General features: G+C 39.7%; 1 protein-coding gene across 1 annotated transcript in view; it reads right to left on the bottom strand.

The window, feature by feature from the left end:
• The window catches only part of LOC126976673 (tenascin-like), a 31,772-nt gene extending 11,205 nt beyond the window's left edge, over positions 1–20,567 (bottom strand). The window contains exons 1-4 of the mRNA XM_050825151.1: positions 20,484–20,567; positions 17,674–17,797; positions 2,364–2,431; positions 613–1,582 (exon numbers count right to left, since the gene is read on the bottom strand). Coding sequence (XP_050681108.1) covers positions 613–1,582; positions 2,364–2,431; positions 17,674–17,797; positions 20,484–20,563 — 1,242 coding nt within the window. The 5' untranslated portion in view covers positions 20,564–20,567. The remainder of the gene's footprint in view (positions 1–612; positions 1,583–2,363; positions 2,432–17,673; positions 17,798–20,483) is intronic.
• Between the last annotated feature and the right edge of the window lie 2,003 nt (positions 20,568–22,570).

Here is a 22,570-nt window from a genome sequence, read left to right as displayed (position 1 = left end):
AAAACCAGTATTACATTTACATATATCTGGAGCAATACATACACCATTTTCACATGGTCGATTGCAATGGGCAATACAAGTCCCGTTGTCTAACTTATAACCCAAAAAACACTCACATTTATAAGGTTCTGTACATGTTCCATTTTCACAAAAACTAGGACAGTATGGTTGGCATTCACCAAATTCATCCAATTTCCAACCTTCGTCACAACTACATGTATCTGGACTAACACATATACCGTGATGACATGATTGCGTGCAATGGGGAATACAAATCCCACTATACAATTTGTAGCCCGGAAAACATTGGCAGAGATCTGGTGCAATACAATTTCCATTTCTACAAGAATTGGGGCAATACGGCACGCATACATTATAGTCATCAAATATGTATCCTTCGTCACACTTACATATATCAGGTTGGATACATTTACCATGTTCACATGGTTGTATGCAATGAGGGATACAAGTTCCGCTTCCAAACTCATATCCTGAAAAACATTCACATTGGTCAGGTGCTATGCACGTTCCATTTCCACAATCATTATTACATTGCGGAGTACATTCATCATCTTGGTTAGCTTTATCATATCCATCTTCACATATACATACTTCTGGGCTTATACATGAGCCATGAGTACAGCCCGTAGAACAGTATGGTACACAATAGTTCATTTCAGATTTTGTGTATCCAGAATTACACTCACAAGTATCTGGGGCTATACAAGTTCCATTTTCACAATCATTACATTGCGGAGTACATTCTTGGTTGTGGGTAGATTTATTATATCCATCTTCACATATACATACTTCTGGGCTTACACATGAGCCATGAGTACAGCCCGTAGAACAGTATGGTACACAATAGTTCGTTTCAGATTTTCTGTATCCAGAATTACACTCACAAGTATCTGGGGCTATACAAGTTCCATTTTCACAATCATTACATTGCGGAGTACATTCTTGGTTGTGGGTAGATTTATTATATCCATCTTCACATATACATACTTCTGGGCTTACACATGAGCCATGAGTACAGCCCGTAGAACAGTATGGTACACAATAGTTCGTTTCAGATTTTCTGTATCCAGAATTACACTCACAAGTATCTGGGGCTATACAAGTTCCATTTTCACAATCATTACATTGCGGAGTACATTCTTGGTTGTGGGTAGATTTATTATATCCATCTTCACATATACATTCTTCTGGGCTTACACATGAGCCATGAGTACAGCCCGTAGAACAGTATGGTACACAATCGTTCGTTTCCGATTTTCTATATCCCACATCGCACTCACACGTATCTGGGGCAACACATGATGCATTTATGCAGGGATAGTTACATATGGGTAGGCAGGTATTATTTAAGAAGATATATCCTTGATCACAATCGCAAAAATTTGGAGCGGTACATCTTCCGTTAGTACAACCATTACTACACTCTGGTTCACAAATATAGTTGTCCTCCGACGGACTGTAATCATCCGTGAATTTATATCCGTTAAAGCACTCACAAACCCTTGGTTGTTTGCAGAAACCATTTACACAAGCTGGGATGCAGATTGGATCACAACGTAAACTGAAATTTCGAAATAAATTTTAATTATATTTTTTTAAATGATCAAACCCAATGCGATTACGATACTAATTGGGAAAAAAATAAAATTTTCTTATTTTACTACACAGTGAAAGATAATTATAATGAAGTATGGTATGGTATAGTAGTTTGTAAATCTCTTTGTTAGTTAATTATTCACATTTTTACTCTTTCATTTATCATACAAAACTTTACATACCATACCATGCTCATCGTATTTTTTGCCGGAAGACGTACGGACATAAGCCTCCCTTGATCCCAAGATCACCATGGCAATCGGTCCTGCGCTGGGTATAAAATAATTAAACTCGCCTTTATACTTTGGTCGCCAATTGCTGCCTCCCAGACCACCGTGACAAAGCGTTAAAATGTCTTTTTCAATGTGCTATACTTCTGATAATTTTTTTTTGCTTAGCAAAGATATTTGTGTTGTACAACCGCTCACAAATTTTGATCAGTGTCGCTATAAATTTAACTAGGCATTTCTCTGCAAGCCGCTATTTTCTTCAATGCTGCGAGGGAAGCTGAGGTACATAAGTCACTGGCGAGTTTGAAGTGCGCTGCTTTCGTGACCATGCACATGAAAACAAGATATCATTTTGTGGAAAATGGGTAAAAGTAAGTAAGCAAATCTCATAAAATTCCTCTGAATTTGCAACGTATGGTCTCCTGTGGGCAATGGTTACTGAGCATCAAATGAACCTAAACATTGATGGTTGAACATAAAATTAAGCATTAAAAAATAATTTGAAACATTACTTACGAGTCCCATAACAGTTCATTCTGTATATATCCGGAACAGCACCTTTCTTGCGTTTCTACAACATTTCTCTAAAACAAATAAAGGAAATTTGTTCAAGTTGATTTGATATGTGGTTTTGATTGAATTCTAATAGATGGCGCTGAATATAGAAGCAATTATTTTACCTCGCGCTATTAATGTTTATTTAGATAATCCTATTATTTGTCAATCATTTGTAGTAGTTAGTAGAGAGCTCGATTGCCTTCGTGTGCTGAGTCTGCTAGCGACTCGAACCGGTGCTCGGGCACTTATAGTGTTTCAGCATACTGTGCTACTTTGTACTGAAACCTTGTTTTTGCCACGGTTGGTGTTCTGGGTAAACACGACACCCCCTCCGGTCTGGGTCCGGTCTGCCTCCTGAGGCAAACCCCGGGAACCAGCCCGGTGGGGTGCTGGCGTGCCAGCACCTCCGCTTGGGCCGCGCCTAAAGGCAAGGAAAAAAAAAACAACATGCCACCACCAATCCTGCCGCTGATGTCACAGCGACGCGCGACTCGACCGCGCCCACTTCGACGTAAGGTTTTAGTGCGGTCGGCAATCTCCGGCCTTGAGGCCGGGCTGGACGCAATGATAGCGTCCGGCCAAGCCACCCTCGCTACTGGCGCAACGAGGCGCCCCGAAGCCGCTCAAGCGGGTCCTTCAACGGGAGCCGGTGAAGCGACCTTCGCAGCGAGTCCGCTGACGCCGTCACCGGCTCCATCCATGGAATCGTTACCGTCCATCGTCCGACCAGCAACGCCCAGGCGACGACTGATGTCCACGACTGCCGCTACGCCTATTCCTGCCGTACGCACGGCGACGCCTGCAACGGCGAATCATACCGCGCAAGCGCCTCACCCACGTCAGCCACGATATCCCGCCACGCAGCCAGGTATACCCGTGGGGCGTTTCCCCTCGCCTCCTCATAGAGGAGAACACAAAACCTCGGCACGAACACCACCGAGTATGCCGACCCTGTCGCCAGGCTCTCCGATGGAGACCGCGACAAGCCCAACATACGCGGCTACTACCGCGTCCAAAAAGACGCCGACGACGGGCGACGTCACCGCATCCGCCGCCTCCGCCACCGCTACCGCTGCGACCGCCGCCACCACCTCAGCCACTCCGACCACCAAAGCGACCAGTCGCTACCCACCGCTGATTGTGGAGGTGCTTCCCGACTGGCCGACGCATTTCCGGGAGCTCAAAAAGCTACTCGGCCACACACCTAACGGACGCCCGTTTGGCAAAGGCGTCCGCTTCATCCCCAAGTCGGACCAGGAATTCCGCCACATCCAGCGCTACCTCACGCAGCTGGAAAGTGTCGCTGGAATCTCCTGGTTCTGCTACTCGCTCCCCGCGGAGAGGAGCGCTAAGGTAGCAATACGGGGCCTGCCGGCAAACACAGAGCCGGCACAAGTGGACGCGGAGCTGCGTGAGCTCGGATACGTCCCGGAGCACGTGCGCACGATCCCCGCGCGCCCAGGCAGACCGGGATGTCTGATGTTCGTGCAACTCCAGCGTACGCCAAATCTCATCCCGGGTATATATGAGGTGCACGAGCTCCTCTGTATGCCCGGGATCACCATCGAGGCGTGGCGCGGCAGAAAGGGACCAGCGCAGTGCCATCGCTGCCAGCAGTTTCGGCACTCCTCGCACAACTGCCACCGGCCCATTGCCTGTGTGCGGTGTGGGGACAACCATCCTGCACGAGAGTGCCAGCGCCCCAGGGAGGACCCGCCGACTTGCGCCAACTGCGGTGGCGCGCACACGGCGAACAACGCAAACTGCCCGGTGTTCCGCAAAGAGACGCGCAACCGCCGGGCCGGCACCATCGCACGCACCGCCTCAACAGCGCGCGTATCCTCCCACTGCCCACGCATTAGAGGCCGACGCGCCCGGCTCGCTCATGGCTGCCGCCAACCAGCCACGGCAACCGGTTAAACGCCGACGCAAGCGCGGGAAACGCGCTCAAGCGTGCCAAGGCGCCCTACCTGCCGCACCACCTACTGCGACACGCGCTGCTGCCTCCGAGGCCTACCGAGCGCAGTACGAAATCGTCCAAGCCCACCGTGGTCGCCGCCCCCGCAGGGGGGACGAAGGCGAAGCGAGTGACGCCGCTGGACCCGCGACTCACCAAAGTTATCAGCACATTGAATCATGTGCTGATGGCCATCCAGGAGCAGCGAGACCCTATTCCGCTGATCCTGGGTTGCATCACGGAGCTCTGCACCTTTTATGGCTGAGCTCCGCATCGTGTTTTGGAACGCCGACGGGCTTTCATCACAAAAAGCCCGTCTCTTCAAGACTTTGCTTTCTCAGCGTCGAGTGGACATCGGCCTGATTAGCGAGACTCACCTCAGACCGGTAGACAAGTTGAAGGTTTCCGGATACTACGTCTACCGGGAGGACCACGCCTCGCCGATCGGGACTGCTTACAGGGGTTTAGCAGTCTTGGTCCGTCGGAACGTCATTCACCAACTGCTGCCAGTACCTCAACTGCAGACGTCGTACGCTCTAGGCGTGGAGATCTACATCGAACATCAGCCCACCCGTGTGTTCGCTTTCTACAAGCCGCCGCAGAACCGACTCGCAGTGGCTGATGTCCACACCTTGTTGGACTCGCTGCTGCCCACGATTGTCGCGGGCGACTTCAACGCGAAACGCACGGCGTGGAACTCCAATATCGTGAGCCCAGATGGCAGACGCCTCCTGGACGACGCAGATCGCCACGGTTACCAGGTGCTAGGACCAGAGGTCCCGACGCACTACCCGTACTGTGCAGCCCACATGCCAGACGTCCTTGACATAGCCGTCACGTGCGGCCTAGCTGCCGCACCGTCGTTAGACGTTCTGGATGACCATCTCATCTCCGACCACCAAGCAGTCCTCTTGACGCTGAAGACAACCTCGATGACGACATCGCTGCCTTCTCCGAAGCATCGCCAGGACTGGCGAATCTTCGCCGAACACATGGCCGAACATTCGCCATCCTTTAGAGTAGGGAGCCCTGCAGACGTTGATCGACTCGCCACGGACCTCAGCGCAACAGTGTCCAATGCGCTTCAAGAGTCCAGACTCGACGCTGCATCTACTCGTAGACAACCCCAGCTCCCTGCCTACATACACGCGATGATCGAGGAGAAGAGGAAGCTGCGAAGGCAATGGCAAAACCTGCGGTGCCCGACCATGAAGACGCGGCTGAACGCTCTGGCTGCCAAGATCTCAGACGCACTGGAGACAGTTGCAGACGAATCCTGGCACTCCGCCATTGAGCGAGCCGGTGACGACTGGTCTGGCATGCACCGCCTCTGCCGCCAACTCTCCGGGAAGCCGTCCCCAATTAGACCCCTCATGGCCAGTGACGGAACCCCACGTTACCGAGCTGAGGATCGAGCGGAGATATTTGCGGACTACCTGGAGACGCAGTTTACACCCAACCCGACCGCAGATGTGCAGAACGTAGAGACCATCGAGCGACATGTGAAGAACTACTTCGAGTCGCCGATAGTACCGACAGAAGACCCCGTCGTGTTCTCCCCCGGACAAGTCCAAAGGATGATTCGGCGAACTAGACTGCGCAAAGCACCCGGCCCTGATCGAGTCACCAACGAAGCCCTGCGTCACCTACCTCCGCGAGCAATCGCGACGCTGACGCGGCTCTTCAATGGAATCCTCCGTACCGGGCACTTTCCATCATCGTGGAAGCTCGGCTGAGTCATCCTGATTCCCAAGCAAGGCAAGAACATCATGCTGCCTGGGAGTTACCGTCCCATCACTCTTCTATCCACCACCTCGAAAGTCTTTGAGAAGCTACTGTTGCTGCACATCACGCCGCATCTTCAGCCACGCGACGAACAGTTCGGTTTCCGTGCCGAACACTCCACCACTTTACAAGTGACGAGGGTACTGCACCATCTCGCTACCGCCTACAACAAGCGAGAGCAGTCTGTTGCAGTATTCCTCGATATGGAGAAGGTAACGATTCGATCGCGTCTGGCACGCCGGCCTCGTGTACAAGCTGTCCACGTCTACTACTCCACGCCGAGTAGTTAAGACTGTGGCCACCTTTTTGGAAGACAGACGTTTTCAAGTGGCGGTTGAAGACGCTCTGTCCACGGAGCGCCCCATCCGAGCTGGTGTGCCCCAGGGAAGCTGCCTGTCGCCCGTCTGCTACAGCAGATACACGGACGACATTCCAGTCGCCGACGGAGCCATTTTAGCGCTGTATGCTGACGACGCGGCGTTCATTACCACCTCGCTGAATGCCCCGCATGCAGCGCTGAAGATGCAGCGAGCACTGGACGCGATTCCCACCTGGCTGAAGGACTGGAGACTCAAGGTCAATGTGGCGAAGACTCAGGCGATTTCCATCGGGCGGGCGCGCCTATTGCCGCTCCCGGTGTCACTCATGGGCGAGACCGTCGTATGGTCCCCGAAGGCCAAATACCTCGGCGTGACCATCGACAGGACACTCTCGATGCGGCCCCATGTTAAGAACGTGGTTGCCCAGACGCGCGCCGCACGGAACGTTCTCCGACCCGTGCTGGCGTCCCACCTGCCTCTCCGTACGAAGTTGTGCGTATACAGGGCGTACGTTCGCACGCGACTCACCTACGCTGCCCCCGCCTGGTTTGCGCTGACAAGCGAGACGGGTCGCAAGTCGCTGCGAGTGCAGCAGTCGCTGACGCTCCGCACCATCTCCGGAGCACCACGCTTCGTACGAAATCAGGTCATCTCCAGAGACCTGCGCATGGAGAGCCTGGACGACTTCGTTCGCCGCCTGAGCACCTCTATGTTCGCGCGCGCCGTGGAGCGCGATCCCAGCATTTGCGTGGCATCGCGCCATACCATCGACGACCGCCGGACAGAAGAGGACTACCACGTGACCTAGTCTCCTAGGACACGACTGCTTCCTCGCCGCTGGCTGATGGGCGCTCACCGGTACACTACCGGCGGGCTCGACCTCGCTGAGCGGCGGGCGCAAGCTAACCACGGACCTACAAACCGGCTGCAGTCCGCAGATCGCTCGCGACACTACGCGGGCTTGATCGCACTGTAGCAAGATACCACCGGACATGACACCACGGACCAACCGGTCCCACCCAGTGCCCCGTCTGTAGTTGCAGGCAGCGTTTATACTACTGAAAGGGGCCATCGCCCCGAACAGTTACCCCGAGGCCCGTAAGGACCTACGCGGAAGACCCACCAGATAAGAGTAGTTAGTTCAAAAACAAATATACAGTGAATATCAGTTCGGTTTTATTTTAACAGTGTAGTAGTGAAGTGTCTACGTGATTATTAGGGTTCCCTGGTGCTGGGTACAACATTGGTCCTTCGAGCCGGATTTAGGCCGAGACTCTGTTTTTGGAGCACCACGCAGTGTGTTGGTCAGGTGGTGAAAGTCAAGTGAAAGTAGTATAGGGAGTGGTATAGTGAAGTGGCCAATATATTGAATTGCTTTTGGATGGGTATGATGCACGCTTAGTTTTGTGGATTTTGTTAATGGTTGAACTTTGTACTTTTGAGTCAGTTAATATAAAAGACTAATTTTCGTAAATTTTGGAACACTAGTTTATTAGACTGAAAAAATAATTTTTTGGTGAATTGGAACTTTGTTAAATTTTAAGATCTTTTCTTTATGAATTTTGTGCTTTTCAAACTTCAATAAATTTTGAATAATTTGAACACTTTGAAATTTTACGATTTAAAATAAAATCTTTGGACTTAGAAAATTAATGCAAATTAGGGACACAGTGCAACCAGTGTTTCCATTAACTTAGAATATTTTTGATCATATGTGGACCTAGTGATTTTGTAGTATACATTAACATAGAACATTTTCATTAAAATTTAAGTTTCTTTTGGACTTTATATATTTTGGGGTTAAAGTGTTGATATTATAAAGAACAATGGAAACGTTGTGTGTCCTGCAAGGGAACAACTTGTCGACTATTTCAACATTAATCAATTTTAAGAAGACACCAAAAGCAAGAGTAAATGCCAACTATGTGAAAATTAGACTTGAAAGCTTGGAAAAATATTGGGAAACTTTTCGAGAAACACATAATGAAATTCTAAAGGTTGCAACGTTAGAACAACGGAGAAGGCATGAATATTTCGATGATGACTTTTTTTCTAAAGGCGAAGAAGAGTATATTATGGCTAAATGTGAGTTAACTGACGTGTTAGACAAAATGCAACCACAGCATGCTATACAAAAGTCCCAAAATACAAACAGTGGAAAGAGCACTCAAGAGGTGAAGTTGCCCAAAACAAGCAGTCCACAATTTAATGGAAATTATAATGAATGGAATACATTCCAAGTTTTGTATATGTCGCTTATACATTCCAACATATCACTTAGTGACATACAGAAAATGCATTATTTAAAAACGAGCTTATCCGGGGAAGCTGAACAACTTCTAAAGCACATATCCATAACAGATAAAAATTATGAAGTCGCATGGGACACTCTGAAAGAAAGATACAACAATAGAAGAGTTATTGTCAATACCATATTCAATAGATTACTATCACAAAGATAACTTATGAATGCAAGCGCCAAAGGAATTAAAGATTTGTTAGATACCACAACTCAATGTCTCAACAACCTAAAAAACAATGATGTTAATATAGATAATTGGGATCCAATAATGATACATATTATTGTGCATAAATTAGATCCAGAATCACACAAGGAATTGGAAGAAGAGTTGAAAAACCTACCCGTACAAGAACTTCTAACATAGCAAAAGTTTCAAGACTTCCTTGGAGGAAAATTCAGAGTATTAGAGATGATACAACCAACACAGTCTAAGGAAAGGCCTAATATAAGAACAAAAACTTTTCACACCTCTGCACCAGAAACAAGTTCTTCAGAAACTTCTTGCGCTTACTGCAAGGGGAATCATATTATTTACAAATGCGATGAGTTTATACGATTAGACCCAACTACGAGATCGGAGTTTGTGAGGAAAGAGGGATTATTAATATTATTAATTGCTTATGGCGAGGACATAGCGTTAGCTACTGCAGAAGAAATACTACCTGCCATAAGTGTCGAAGGAAACACCACACATTGCTACACACAAAGAAGCCAAAGAATACAGACCAAACCGATACTGAAAAAAGAGAAACAAAAGAAAACACAACTAGTACTCCGAACATTTTATCCCATGTATCTACACAGAGCAATGTAACATTGTTAAGTGACCACAGTTTCTAAAAGGCAATTGTGTGTCTGTCTGTCACTGTCTACAGAAGTCATACCTGAAACAGAAGAAGAAAAACGTATTTCAGCAAAATGTGCAGTGACTAATGTAACTACAAACGAAATGGAATCGAAACTTACCTTGCTTAAGAAATTTTCGTCCTTAGAGAAACTGCTAAATGTAGTCGCATACTGTCGAAGATGGAAGAACTTTAAAGTAAAAGAAAAATTACCTTATCATATTACATGTATTGAAAGGGAAGAAGCACTTTCCATATGTTTAAAGATGGCGCAGGAGATAGAATTCCCTGATGAAATACTTCACCTGAAGAAAGAAAAAGCTATTAATGCGACCAGTAGATTATTACCATTAAACCCTTACCTTGATGATAATGGATTAGTACGAGTAGGAGGTAGATTGAAGCAGGCAAATCTAAAATTTAATAGAAAACATCCCATTATACTTACAAAAGATAATGTACTCTTACCCCTGTTACTGCGCGAAGCTCATTTTAAAACTTTACACGGTGGTCCCCAATTGATGACCACTTACCTACGAAGTAAATATTGGATCATTAAGGGAGGACAAAGTATTAAAAGATACTACAGACAATGTAAATTGTGTGCTAGATGCAATGCTACATCCGGTACACAAATGATGGGAGATTTACCAGATGTCCGAGTGAATCCATCGCGTCCTTTTTCCATTAGTGGTGTCGATTTTGCAGGGCCCATTTCGTCAAGAATAAGTAAAGGTCGAGGAGCGAAAACATACAAATCATACATCTGCCTTTTCATCTGTATGGCAACTAAAGCCATTTATTTGGATCTGGTTAGCGACATGACTACGGACGCCTTTATTGCTTCATTCAAAAGATTTGTTTCGAGACGAGGTCATTGCAAGGAACTGTGGAGCGATCATGGTACAACTTTTGTGGCTTCAGAGAAAGCACTATTGGAAATGTGGAGACAAGGAAGAAATAAACTTCCCACAGAATTTCAAAAAATTTTAGATAGCAGAGGAACGAGATGGAAATATATATTTGAATCGGTGGCAATACTTACAGAGAATGTTACGAGATTTTTGGACCCATTGGCAATCAGAATACTTATCCCGTCTTCAACAACGTCCAAAGTGGTTGAAACCTAAATTTGAGATAGGCCTTGGACAGCTGATGCTGATTAAGATTCAAGAGTGTCGCCTGGAGATTGGCAATTGGGACGTATTGAGAAAATGTATCCAGGGAAAGACGGTCTCACTCGAGTTTACGATGTCCGTACCAGCACTGGAATAAAGCAGCGTGCAATCTCAAAATTGTGTCACTTGCCAGATTAAAACAAGAACAAGACTGTCCTTGGCGGTGGAGGATGTTCAAGTTGATTTGATATGTGGTTTTCATTGAATTCCAATAGATGGCGCTGAATATAGAAGCAATTATTTTACCTCGCGCTATTAATGTTTATTTAGATAATCCTATTATTTGTCATTGACGAAGAAACGAATGATCTGTCAGACTGTCATTGTCAAAGTGGACTTAGCGTTGAGGAACAAGGGTTTCACTAGTATCGATTTTTTAAGAGAGTTCATTTATTGATCGATTTTTTGATCATATAATAATAGCTCAGTTCTGTTTTTTCCTGAGTAAATAATATATTTTATTCATAATAATATGGTCATTCGAACATAAACTATGCACCTAACTAATATTATTGAAATAAAACAAATGGATCTTAATATTATTTTAATCGATTAAATATTCATTCGATTACATTTTAATCGATTTTCTTTATTTTAATGTTTTTTCGGTTTGCAGATTGCAAAATGAGGTAGTTTTTTTGTATTTTACATCATAAAAGTATACCCTTTTTTTAAAGTATATTTCAACTTGTTAACCATCAGGCCCAAAAGTCCCATTCTCCTTTCTTAAGCCATTTTTTTGAACGAATTTAATTTACGTGACTCGCAGTACTTTGAATGAAATATATTGAGGCAATCGTTAATAATTTCTTATTTTTATAGATGCACTTTGTTTTATTTATTTAATTAAATCGGTTAACACCAATTACATCAATTAAAGAAAAATTATTGACATTATTCCCGTCCATCCATCCGCAAATAAGTCACACTCAGGGTTAGCGCTCAGAAGAGCGTTGAGCGCGGTGAATTTGTGAATTTAAATTTTGTTATTTTTATAGTGTTATGAGGTAAGTATACTTATTTTGTATCGCATTTTAAAATAAAATAAATTGGTAGAAACTGTCACATAACAAAAAACCGTTATGGCACTGCTCGATACGTTTAGAGCTAGGTGTTTTTATATTTTGTTACTGTATGTTGGCGCTGTTTGATTTATCCGTTCTTTTGCGTTACTTACATAGAAAAAAATGTGGAAATGAAAAATAAAATGCACATTACAAAGATCGAGATAATTTAATGGTGGAGTGATAAAGAGTTTAAAGTTTGTAGAATATACTAGGCATAATTGGTTTCTATGTGCACATAATTGTCTTTGACAATGCAACATGGCTGCCGATGTTGAATCGAATATTTTTAAACGCAATGAATTAACTAAACAAATAGAACGAAGTAAAAATTGGTTTACCATGCATATTTAGTGACAAAATACTAGCAAAAATGTTATATTTTCGGTGAAACTAAAGATTAATAATAATAATAATAATAATAAAGCCTCTTTTTATTTCATATCCTTAATATATGTACATTTCAAATGTTGTTATTTAGTGTTAGTTTATATTTTTCTTAATATCTATATGTTAGTACGTGTTACTTATTTGTATGGGTTATTTATTTATTTGGATATGAACCCCTCCTCGGGTGAAGGCCTCCTCCAACTTTTTCCACGCGTCTCTGTCTTTACCCGTTAATTGCCAGTCGTTCCCGGCTATTTCCATTACTTCATCAGCCCACCTACTTTTCGGTCTGCCTACTCGTCGTTTTCCTTTAGGTCCCTTCCACTGCGTGATTCTGAGTGTCCACCTGCTGTCTTTATAGCGAGTTACGTGACCAGCCCATTGCCATTTCAATTTAAGGGCTTGCATGAGTGCATCAGTTACCTTAGTTTTTTGTCTAATTTCTTCACTTCTGACTTTGTGTATTTTCCTTATTTTTAATATGCTTCGCTCCATGGCTCTTTGTGTTGTCCTGATCTTCTGTTTAGCTCTTGTCGTGAATACCCATGTTTGACAGTCATATAACAAACAGGGTATTATACAGGTATCAAATACTGTCTTTTTCAAATTCAGCGAATAGTCTCCTTTTAAGATTTCTTTGAGCGACCAGAATTTTTTCCAGGTTATTTTTGTTCTGCGTTCGACTTCGTCTTCGTTATTTGTTTTATTAAATGATACCTGCTTACCCAGGTAGATGTAGCTGTTAACATATTTTATACTGTTTTCTTTGACTCTGATGGGTAATTTGATGCTGTTTGTCATTATTTTGGTTTTGGTAGCATTCATTTGTAATCCAACTTTTGAGCTTTCTTGATCAAGTGTGCATAGCATTTCGCATAGATCTTTGGATGTTTCAGACAGGATAACTTTATCATCAGCAAACCTGAGATGACTTAAATAGCTGTTGTTAACTTTTAGTCCTTTGGCTTTCCAGTCTATGTTTTGGAATATGTTTTCTAACACAGCAATAAATAGCTTAGGTGACAGGGGGTCACCCTGTCTCACTCCTCTTTCAATGCATATTGCTTCACTCCTCGATTCTAGTCGAACATTACTAATACAGTTACTGTAAATATGTTTTATGATATTAATATACTTTGCGTTGATGTTCAAACTGCTTAGTGCCTTCCAAATAGAGCTGTGGCTTATGCTATCGAATGCTTTGGTATACCAAAGCATTCGATAGCATAAGCCTATACTATAGCCATAAGACTATAGTCGATAAAACCTAAGTACAGAGGTTTTTTAAATTCTTGGTACTTTTCGATTATTTGTTCCAATGCATGTATGTGGTCAATCGTACTAAAGCCAGAACGGAAGCCTGCTTGTTCCCTGGGTTGTGCAATGTCAATTTCGTATGTTATGCGTTTGAGAATGACAGATGCAAAAAGCTTATATAAACTTGCCAGTTAACTGATTGGTCTATAATTGGTGATGTCTAATGGGTTTCCTTTTTTGTATAGCAGTACAATTTCCGACTTACACCATTGATTGGGGAAAGATTCAGCTTCAAGAATCATATTAAACAATTTTGTTAGGTGTTTAAGTAATACTGGTGCACCTAATTTAATGATTTCATTGGTTATCCCATCTGGACCTGGGCTTTTATCTGGTTTTAGTTGTTTCAGCTGTGCATAAATTTCTTTTTCATCTTTAGGTCTAATTAATTGGATGCTTTCAGCTTGGTATCTTTGATTGAATTCCACAATTTCATCGTCTTTTCTTTTTATAGAGTTCTCGGTAATAAGTACTAGCTTGATGCATAATATCTTGTCTTGTTTTGGTTTCTTTAGATTGGCTTACTAGTTTTTGTATCCATATTTTCTTATTATTCAGTTCTTTAAATGCTCTTTTCGTGCTTCTAAATTTGTTTATGTTTTTTGTTATTATCCCTTGCCTGTGTTTGCTATAATGTTTTTTTATTGCTTTGTTAGTTTCTTTATATAATCTGCTCAGATCCTTCTTTGTATTTATGTCCTTATTCTTTTTCATTTGTAGTTCAGTTCTTTTTATTAGTTCTATTGTGTTTACACTTAATATTTTGCTTCTTTTTTTGATTTCAAAGTTGTTTTTGTTGGTTGAGCTGTAAATTATCGCTTCTTCAAGCATATCATAATAGGATTGAACATTTGTTAGATCTTTTTGTTTGCCTTCGATATTCTGCTTTAGCATATCTACGTAGTATTTAATTTCATCATCTGTTTTGGGGATACTCGGTAGTTTTTTGTAGTTTATTCTACATTTTTTTGTTTGGTTTAAAAGGAGCGTTGCTCTCAGTAGTCTATGATCTGTTATAAATTTTACATTTTTAAGGACTTCATAGTTTTTGATAATTTTTGGAACATTTGTCATAATGTAATCAATTTCATTATTGACAGTTTTGTCTGGTGATTCCCATGTCCATTTTCTAATAGGTCTTTTTTTAAAGTAGGTATTGATTATTGCTAATCTGTATTCAAATGCATAGTCTATTAATCGTTCTCCTCTTTCATTCCTTTGACCTACGCCGTAATTTCCCATGATGAAACTTTCATCTATTTTCTTGCGTCCTATTTTTGCATTAAAATCTCCTAAGACTAGAACATTCTCATCTGCCATCGTATGTGCTTTTTTAAGATCAGCGTAGAAGTTTTGGATTTCGGCTTCACTGGATCTTTCTGTAGGTGCATATGCCTGAATTATAGAAATGTTTAATTTTTCAAATTTTAATTGTAATCTTTCTGAAATACCAGTGAAATTTGTAATATTACTTTTCCAAGCTTTCTTTATTAGGAATCCTACTCCGTGCAAGCCTTTTGTTTCTCCAATGTAGCAGAAAATATAGTCTGGATATTCCTCTATATGGCATCCCATTCTTCTTATCTCCGAAAGTCCAAGTATATCCCAGTTTATACTTTCCAGAGCATTCGTAAGTTCTAGATATCGATATGCTGATGCCAAGGATCTTACATTATAAGTACAAACTTTAATACAATTCTTATGGTTTTTGCTTAATTTTGTGGTGATTTTTCTATTGGGTGGAGGGTATTGGTCTGATTTCCCACGATGACCAGTCGGCTTGGGAAATTGTTTATTTCTGGTTTGGTATTGTTGTTGCTCACTCGTTTTATTCCGGTGGCTGATGGCGTTGTTCTACGAACTATGCTCTGATGACGGGGTATACGCTGACATTGAGTTACTTCTGGCTCTCATTATATCAAAAGCGTTCGTTCTATTTATTTTTGATTTTGCCTGTTGTTTTCGGGGCTGGATTTTTGTTTCAGGAGACGTGGATATATCTCTTTTGCGTTTCTCTTGAGAAGTGTTTGCCTCTTTGATAATTAGCTTGTCATGTTTAAGGAATGCTATATTGCCTTTGTTTCTCTCTTCTTTAAGTTTTTCCATTAGTTCCTTTCTCTTTTCCATGATTTCTTTTGTGTAATCATCAGAGGCGTACACATCCTTAAATTTCTTCTTGTTTCTCATTATTTCATTTTTTTGCCAGCCATTAACGAAGGTAATTAGTATTGGTCTTGGTTTTTCTTTTATATCATATTTTTTTTTGTCCAATTCTGTATACAAAATCGATATCTCTTTTTTCTAAAGTCATTTTTAAATCACTTCTGATTTTGTTTATTGTATTTTCTAAGAGATCTGATGTGAATTTTTCGTTTTCTTTAAGGCTATAGAGAATGATATTATTTCTTCTTTTGTGTGTATCTAATTGTGTTATTTTATATTTTAAGTCTTGGTTTTCTACCTTTAAATCTTCAATTTCTCTTTTTAGAGGTGCCAGTTTCTCATCTATTTGTGATATAATATCTCTCGTTTGATTCGCCATTTCGATTTTCATTTGATCTAAAAAAAAGTTTGAAGATTCTCCATTGTGATTGAGTGTAACGGAACGTTGCTTCGCGGACGCGTGAATTTAAACTGACTGCTAAATTCTTGACCAATATCGTTTCGTATGAACGAGTCTTAAGAAATTTCGTCTAAGCGATGCTTAAGCGATTTCGAATCGTCAGAACGAGGCTTAAGTAGTATCGTGTCGTTTATGCGAGGCTTAAATGATTTCGCGTTGCTATGTTGGTGCGACTGATGTAGAATTCAATGGAGTCTATTGTTTATGTTTCAAAATGACACTTTGTGACTTGGCATTTATGTTATTATTTTTTTTCCTGCAGTTTGTGGTTTGTATTCGAAACTTTACAAGTAAAAAATTCACTGTTATTATTCACGTTCATGCACCGCAAAATACTCAGTTTTATTGAATGTTTCTAGTAACTTACAGTGTTTTTACGAAGTATATCGCACTTTTTCACTACAAATTCAATTTATGTAACGGAGACACTTTACAAAACAACTTAGTCGTTTGACAGCCGAAACCGGAATCCTAAAGATTAATTGGACGTTATTCCATAAAAACGGCCCAAACCACTATCATGTTGAAATTGACTTAAGAACACAAAACTGGTCACGTGATTCATATTAACGGTCTGACAAAAAATGGCAGCCCTTCTGTCAGTCTTTAAATGACATCATGACTTAGTAGCGCAACCCACATGTATGGAATACACTAATATTTATTAAACTTTAAACACGAACGTTTTTCAGGAACAGGTTGATTGTTTGTTTATATAGAGAGACCTGTAATTGGCTGTTATATATACCTACTAATTATTAAGACTCATTTGTAATATTAATGCTGTTGGTCTTTTCAATAAATAAATAAATATAAATTAACGGAACGTACCTTTTTGTGTTGTAAAAAAGTGTGTTAAACTCATATTTACGTCGACATTAACATATTACTCGTGAATCTCCTGAACAGTGTTCAAAAACTAGTGAAAACTCATAAAACTTGTAAAGCTTATGTAGCACATACAAATAATAGTATTTTACGAGTTTTAATATTAAAGTTAAAGGTGATTAAAATTAAATTTTTAGTTATTTGATACTTTTCAGTTTTAGAAGTCGGTTTTTTTAAACGTATTTTTTTTTTTTACTTTTTAGTGTCAGTTAATAATTATAATATGTAATCAACCTGAATGAATACTCCTAAAAAAGCCGTACACAAAAAACAATTACATCATCGAGGTAAACAAAAATTTTCATTAAAAAAATGTTCATAAAATGAAAACTACTGCCGCAAACTACGTAAAATATTTATGGCACCAAATGGCATATTCTGCATCGAACTATAGAAAGATTACGTAAATCGGATCATAAATCTCAGAGTTATCGCTGTACATACATAAAAAAAATACCGATCGAATTGATAACCTCCTCCTTTTTGAAATCGGTTAAAAATATTAAAGTAATAAACCATTTTCATCGCTTTTCTAGAAGCAAGAGGCTCTACCTATTATTGTAGAAATTAAAAATATAAAAAAAAGAAATCTTACTTACAGGCACCATTCTCATTTCTCGTCTCGTTATAGTTTTGCTCTTTGTACATTTTCCCCACCAACATTTGCCTCGATAGGTTTCTTTGTAGGAACGTAGATAGCTTTCCGAAATCCATTTTGTGACCCTGTTAAGTTTAATAAATGGTTAAGAAATACGTTATTGTTTAATTTTTAACTCATTAACTTTGATTGCACAGTTTCGATGGCTTTAGACTACATTATCTCCGAATTCTTACAAAATATGATGTAATGGGCATTTTTTTCTATTGACAGTAAAGAGTCTGTCGGGTCAGCTAGTTTTGAATAATATGAAGTTATACTTGTTACCGTTGTTCCGGAGTTTCCTGAGAGATCGAATCAGAAATAAGGAGATTCGTAGAAGAACCAATGTCATCGAAATAGCCTTAATTATTGCGAACCTGAAGTGGCAAAAGGCAGGGCACATAGTTGGGAGTTTTTGTTGGTGGGTCAGAAAAGTCCTCGAATGGCGACCACGTCCCGGCAGACGCAGTGTTGGTAGGCCCCCCACAAGATGGACCAATGATCTGGTCAAGATCGCCGGAATATGCTGGATGAGGGCAGCGCAGGACCGATCGTCGTGTAGATCTTTGATCTTATAGCATTTGTCCAGGAGTAGATGATACTTGTTTTGGCTTTGTGAGGGAAAAATTATGAGGGTGAATTTTTACGATGAGAGCGTACACCGTCACGCAAATTGGACACCGTGACGTTAGCTGGTCAACTAGACCATTTGTATCATACTTCAGCTACCAAACCTCTTGTAACTCAAATGTCCACTGAACCACAACCAATGGGAGAGAATTAAACAAATTTCAAAACGTATAAGTTCGGATGAAAAATCATTCCTTTCTAATACTTTAAAAATGTTTTTATGATATTTCAATAAATGTTATATAACTACATTATGCGGCATTATTATATTTTTATTAGTTGTATACCTTCTCTATGTTTTACAAATGGATAGGACGAGTAAATATGTTTTTTCAGGATTTTTGTTTCGTTACGCCGAAGAATAATACTTGTTGCGTATGTACAAACACACTTTTTTTAGTAATGGGTACACGACAATACTGTTACAAGCCGAGAATAACTACAAGAAACATGAGGTGTTATATATTACTGTGGTGTCTGTTATAGTTAATAAATCGTTGTATTTGTTGGATGCGATTAATAATCATGACAGTAATCACGACCATCATGTTTCCAAAGCATCCTTATACAAACAATTAATCCAAGCTCTAAACATTAATTAATGCCTTAGAATAAGGATTGGCCTCCGCTGCGCTCCTACTAGCTATACCGTACAACCTAAGAACAATTGCTTTTTTATAACGGCAACTTTATATTGTAGTGTCTAGTGGCTATTTGAAAAGATACTTGTGTGAGTGGCATCTTGACACTCAATGGCTTCTGAATCTTTCAAATTTTGTTACATAATATGCTTCGTGTTATTTTACATTGAAATTAATTAAATAAATTAATAGAATACAAAATGCTTACTTACCGACGACTTTCCAAGTATCATATCAGTGACTTTCTTATTTCTTGTTATATTATTTTTACAATGTTTAACTACGCAACCCGGCAGTTAGTGTAAGTTATTTGCAAAAAATATACAGTTTATCAAATATATTTATACAATTTATTTTTATTAAATTTTATGAAATAGTTTACATTTTAAAAGCTGTTTAACTTTGAACATGATTCATATTATAATGCATGCAGTACCTTACAAATTTATTTATTTACAGCTTATGTAAAATAATCCTTTTTATTTTAAACAGTGGCCGAGTTTCTTGTATGTTATTCTCAAGAGCTCTACTTATTCCAAACGTAGTATATCAATTCAAATCAAATCAAAATAACTTTATTCAAAGATCAAGGAAATTACACTTATGAATGTCAAAAAAATTTTTTATTCTTATTGAATCTACTGCTACTTCGTAAAGGGGTGAGCTAATGAGAAGTAGTAGCAAGAAACTCATTGCCACTATTTTATATCAAGATTTACATTTCCATCGATTTACAAATCATTTCAATTACAATATAATATGTAAAATGATGCAACAAAAATACTCAAACGTCAAATTGTCAATGCCTTGCACGAGTTAGTCAAAAAAGTAAATGTAAATTAATACAAAAGTTATTGTAGTACATCTATAGCTGCATCATCCACACACACCATAAATAAATAAAGGTATTCTGTGAGCAAGAAACTCTAATATAGTAGATTTATTAATTTAAATTTATATATTAACCTAGCGCTTAGCTTAAACCTATTTGAATAAATTTAATATGACTTTGACAATGTATGTGACATTCATTTCCTTATTCCTGATAAATGAAAGAAATAAATCATCATCAGACGGAAGACGTCCACTGCTGGACAAAGGCCTACCCCAAAGATCTCCACGACGATCGGTCCTGCGCTGCCCTCATCCAACATATACTGGCGATCTTGACCAGATCGTCGGTCCATCTTGTGTCTACCAACACTACATCTTCCGGTACGTGGTCGACTTTTCTGAACGAACTATGTGCCCTGCCCACTGCCACTTCAGTTTCGCAATCATTTGAACTATGCCGGTGACTTTGGTACTCCTACGGATCACCTCATTTCTGATTCTATATCGCAAGGAAACTCCGAGCATAGCCCTTTCCATTCCCTTCTGAGCGACCATGAGCTTTCTCATCAGGCGAATAAAATAAATATTGTATTTAAATTTGAAACTATGGCTAATGTTAACCATTTTTCATCGAGTTCACTATATTCTGATTTCAAAAACTTACACTATACTACTGGTGCATATTTGAGATTCGGCTTGTAGTATGACGGTGGGTAATATTATTAGACACCACACAAAGAACATTGTAATGCAAATTTACACATCAATTTAAAATTATAATAGTTTCATTTAATTTTCGCATGAGTAATGACTGAGAATAGGGTAACCAACATATTCATAAATTTTGCGACTTTGAGTAATATGGTATAACCCTATTGCATAACAGTGATCGGTATAAATAAGTCTCTAAATAGTTTAATATTGCTCAGACTTATATCCCACTAATATTATAAGCGCGACAGAATTATTTATGTTACCTTTTCCACACGTTTTTTAACAATTCTTTTAAATTTCGTTACACATTTGTTTTGTACATTATCTGGGATCATTTTTTAAAAGCATATAGAACCGAGTAGTAGGCATAACAAGTTTATGTTTTTTCCTCGTGTTAACATTATGATTGTCACAGTTTCTAGCAAATTCCTTAATGTGCTTATGAACATATAGAACTTTATGAAGAATATATTGAGAGGCAACAGTCAAAATGTTGTTTCAATTTTTCTATCAATGATTCTTTAGGATCTAGATTATAAATAGAGTAAATAGCCCACTTCTGCAGCACAAATATGGTATTTATATCGGCTGCACTGTCCATAGCTTAGGACATAATACTATGAAAATAACTAAAATTAACGTCGCGCCGTATCTATGTCAGCTAACTGTCAAATTTTTTTAACCGCATATGCTGTAGAACTAAGCGAATTCCCCAATACTTCAATATATAGTGTGAATTATTGAAAATATAACGATAAGTGTCAAGTAAGTAGGAAGAATTATCATTAGACAAACATAAAATAGAATCTCTATCATACCGTCGTGACAAATTCGATATAACCATATTATATAAAATCATAAGTTATGTTATTGACGCCCCTGCGTTATTACAGAAGATTACATTTAGGATACCTCGTATGTGTGAACGTAACAGTAGAGAAAAACTTTTATTCTCAATTCCGATCAGTAGAACTTGTTTTACCCACAAAAGTTTCATAAGACGTGCCTGTCGACTTTATAATAACTCCTTTAATCATATTGATATATTTTGTAACTCCATAAATAAATTAAAAAGATACCTTAAAATCAAAAACAAAAGTGATAAATTTAAATAAGTTACATACTTTCCTATAAGATATTATAGTATCTATACATATTTTATATACTTTATAAAATTCACCTTCTTACACGTAAACTTTATGTATATAAATGCGCCATAACCTGTATATAACACAGGGAACTAAAGGTTTATATTAACTCATAGTTATTGAGATAGTTGTATGAAACTGTTTGTTCCTTATATAAAAAAAAGGAAGAAATTCGACCATCTGCGAGCTATTAGTAGTATATCTATCTTTTATCATGTCTTACAACATTGTCGCCAAAATACTGAACCATAAATACAATAAAACTGATTTATTTATTTTTAACGGACATTTGGTAGTAACAAATTGATCCTTGTATCAAATAAATGCTTTTATCGAATCTGGTATTTAAAGCAGATTTTTTCTTTTAGACTACATCATTTGGAGAAGTATTTGAATAGTTATGAAGACGACAATAATCAACCGTGTGCGCGATATTATGGTGCGGACCAAAAAATAGAGTTATTTGATTTACATTCCATGATATAAAGCCTGCAACAAGGACGCTTTCAAAATTAGTGCTGGTTCAAATAGTTTTTTAAAAAAAAATTAATACGGGGCAGATGGAATCCTGTTCAAAAAGTATATAAGGGTTCGCCCAACAAAAGGCTTACTAACTAGACTAATTCGAGTATTACAACAAGTTTATATTTGTACCAATTGTAAAAATTATTTAAATTTGCTAATTTAAATTTTCTCGTGTCACAATATTAGCTTACTCCTCCGAAACGGCTTTACTGGTTTTTACCAAATTTTATATGCATATTCTGTAGGTGAGAATCGACTAATATTTATTTTTCATCCCCCTAAATGTTAAGGGTAGTCCACCCCAAGTTTTTTTTTTAATTTTTTGACAATTTTTTTTATTGTTATTTTATTATGATTCAGCAAT

The sequence above is a fragment of the Leptidea sinapis genome, chromosome 42, assembly GCF_905404315.1.
Source record: "Leptidea sinapis chromosome 42, ilLepSina1.1, whole genome shotgun sequence".
NCBI lineage: Eukaryota > Metazoa > Arthropoda > Insecta > Lepidoptera > Pieridae > Leptidea > Leptidea sinapis.
The sequence above is the reverse complement of the archived record's forward strand: the minus strand, read 5'-3'. Positions and strand labels throughout refer to the sequence as shown.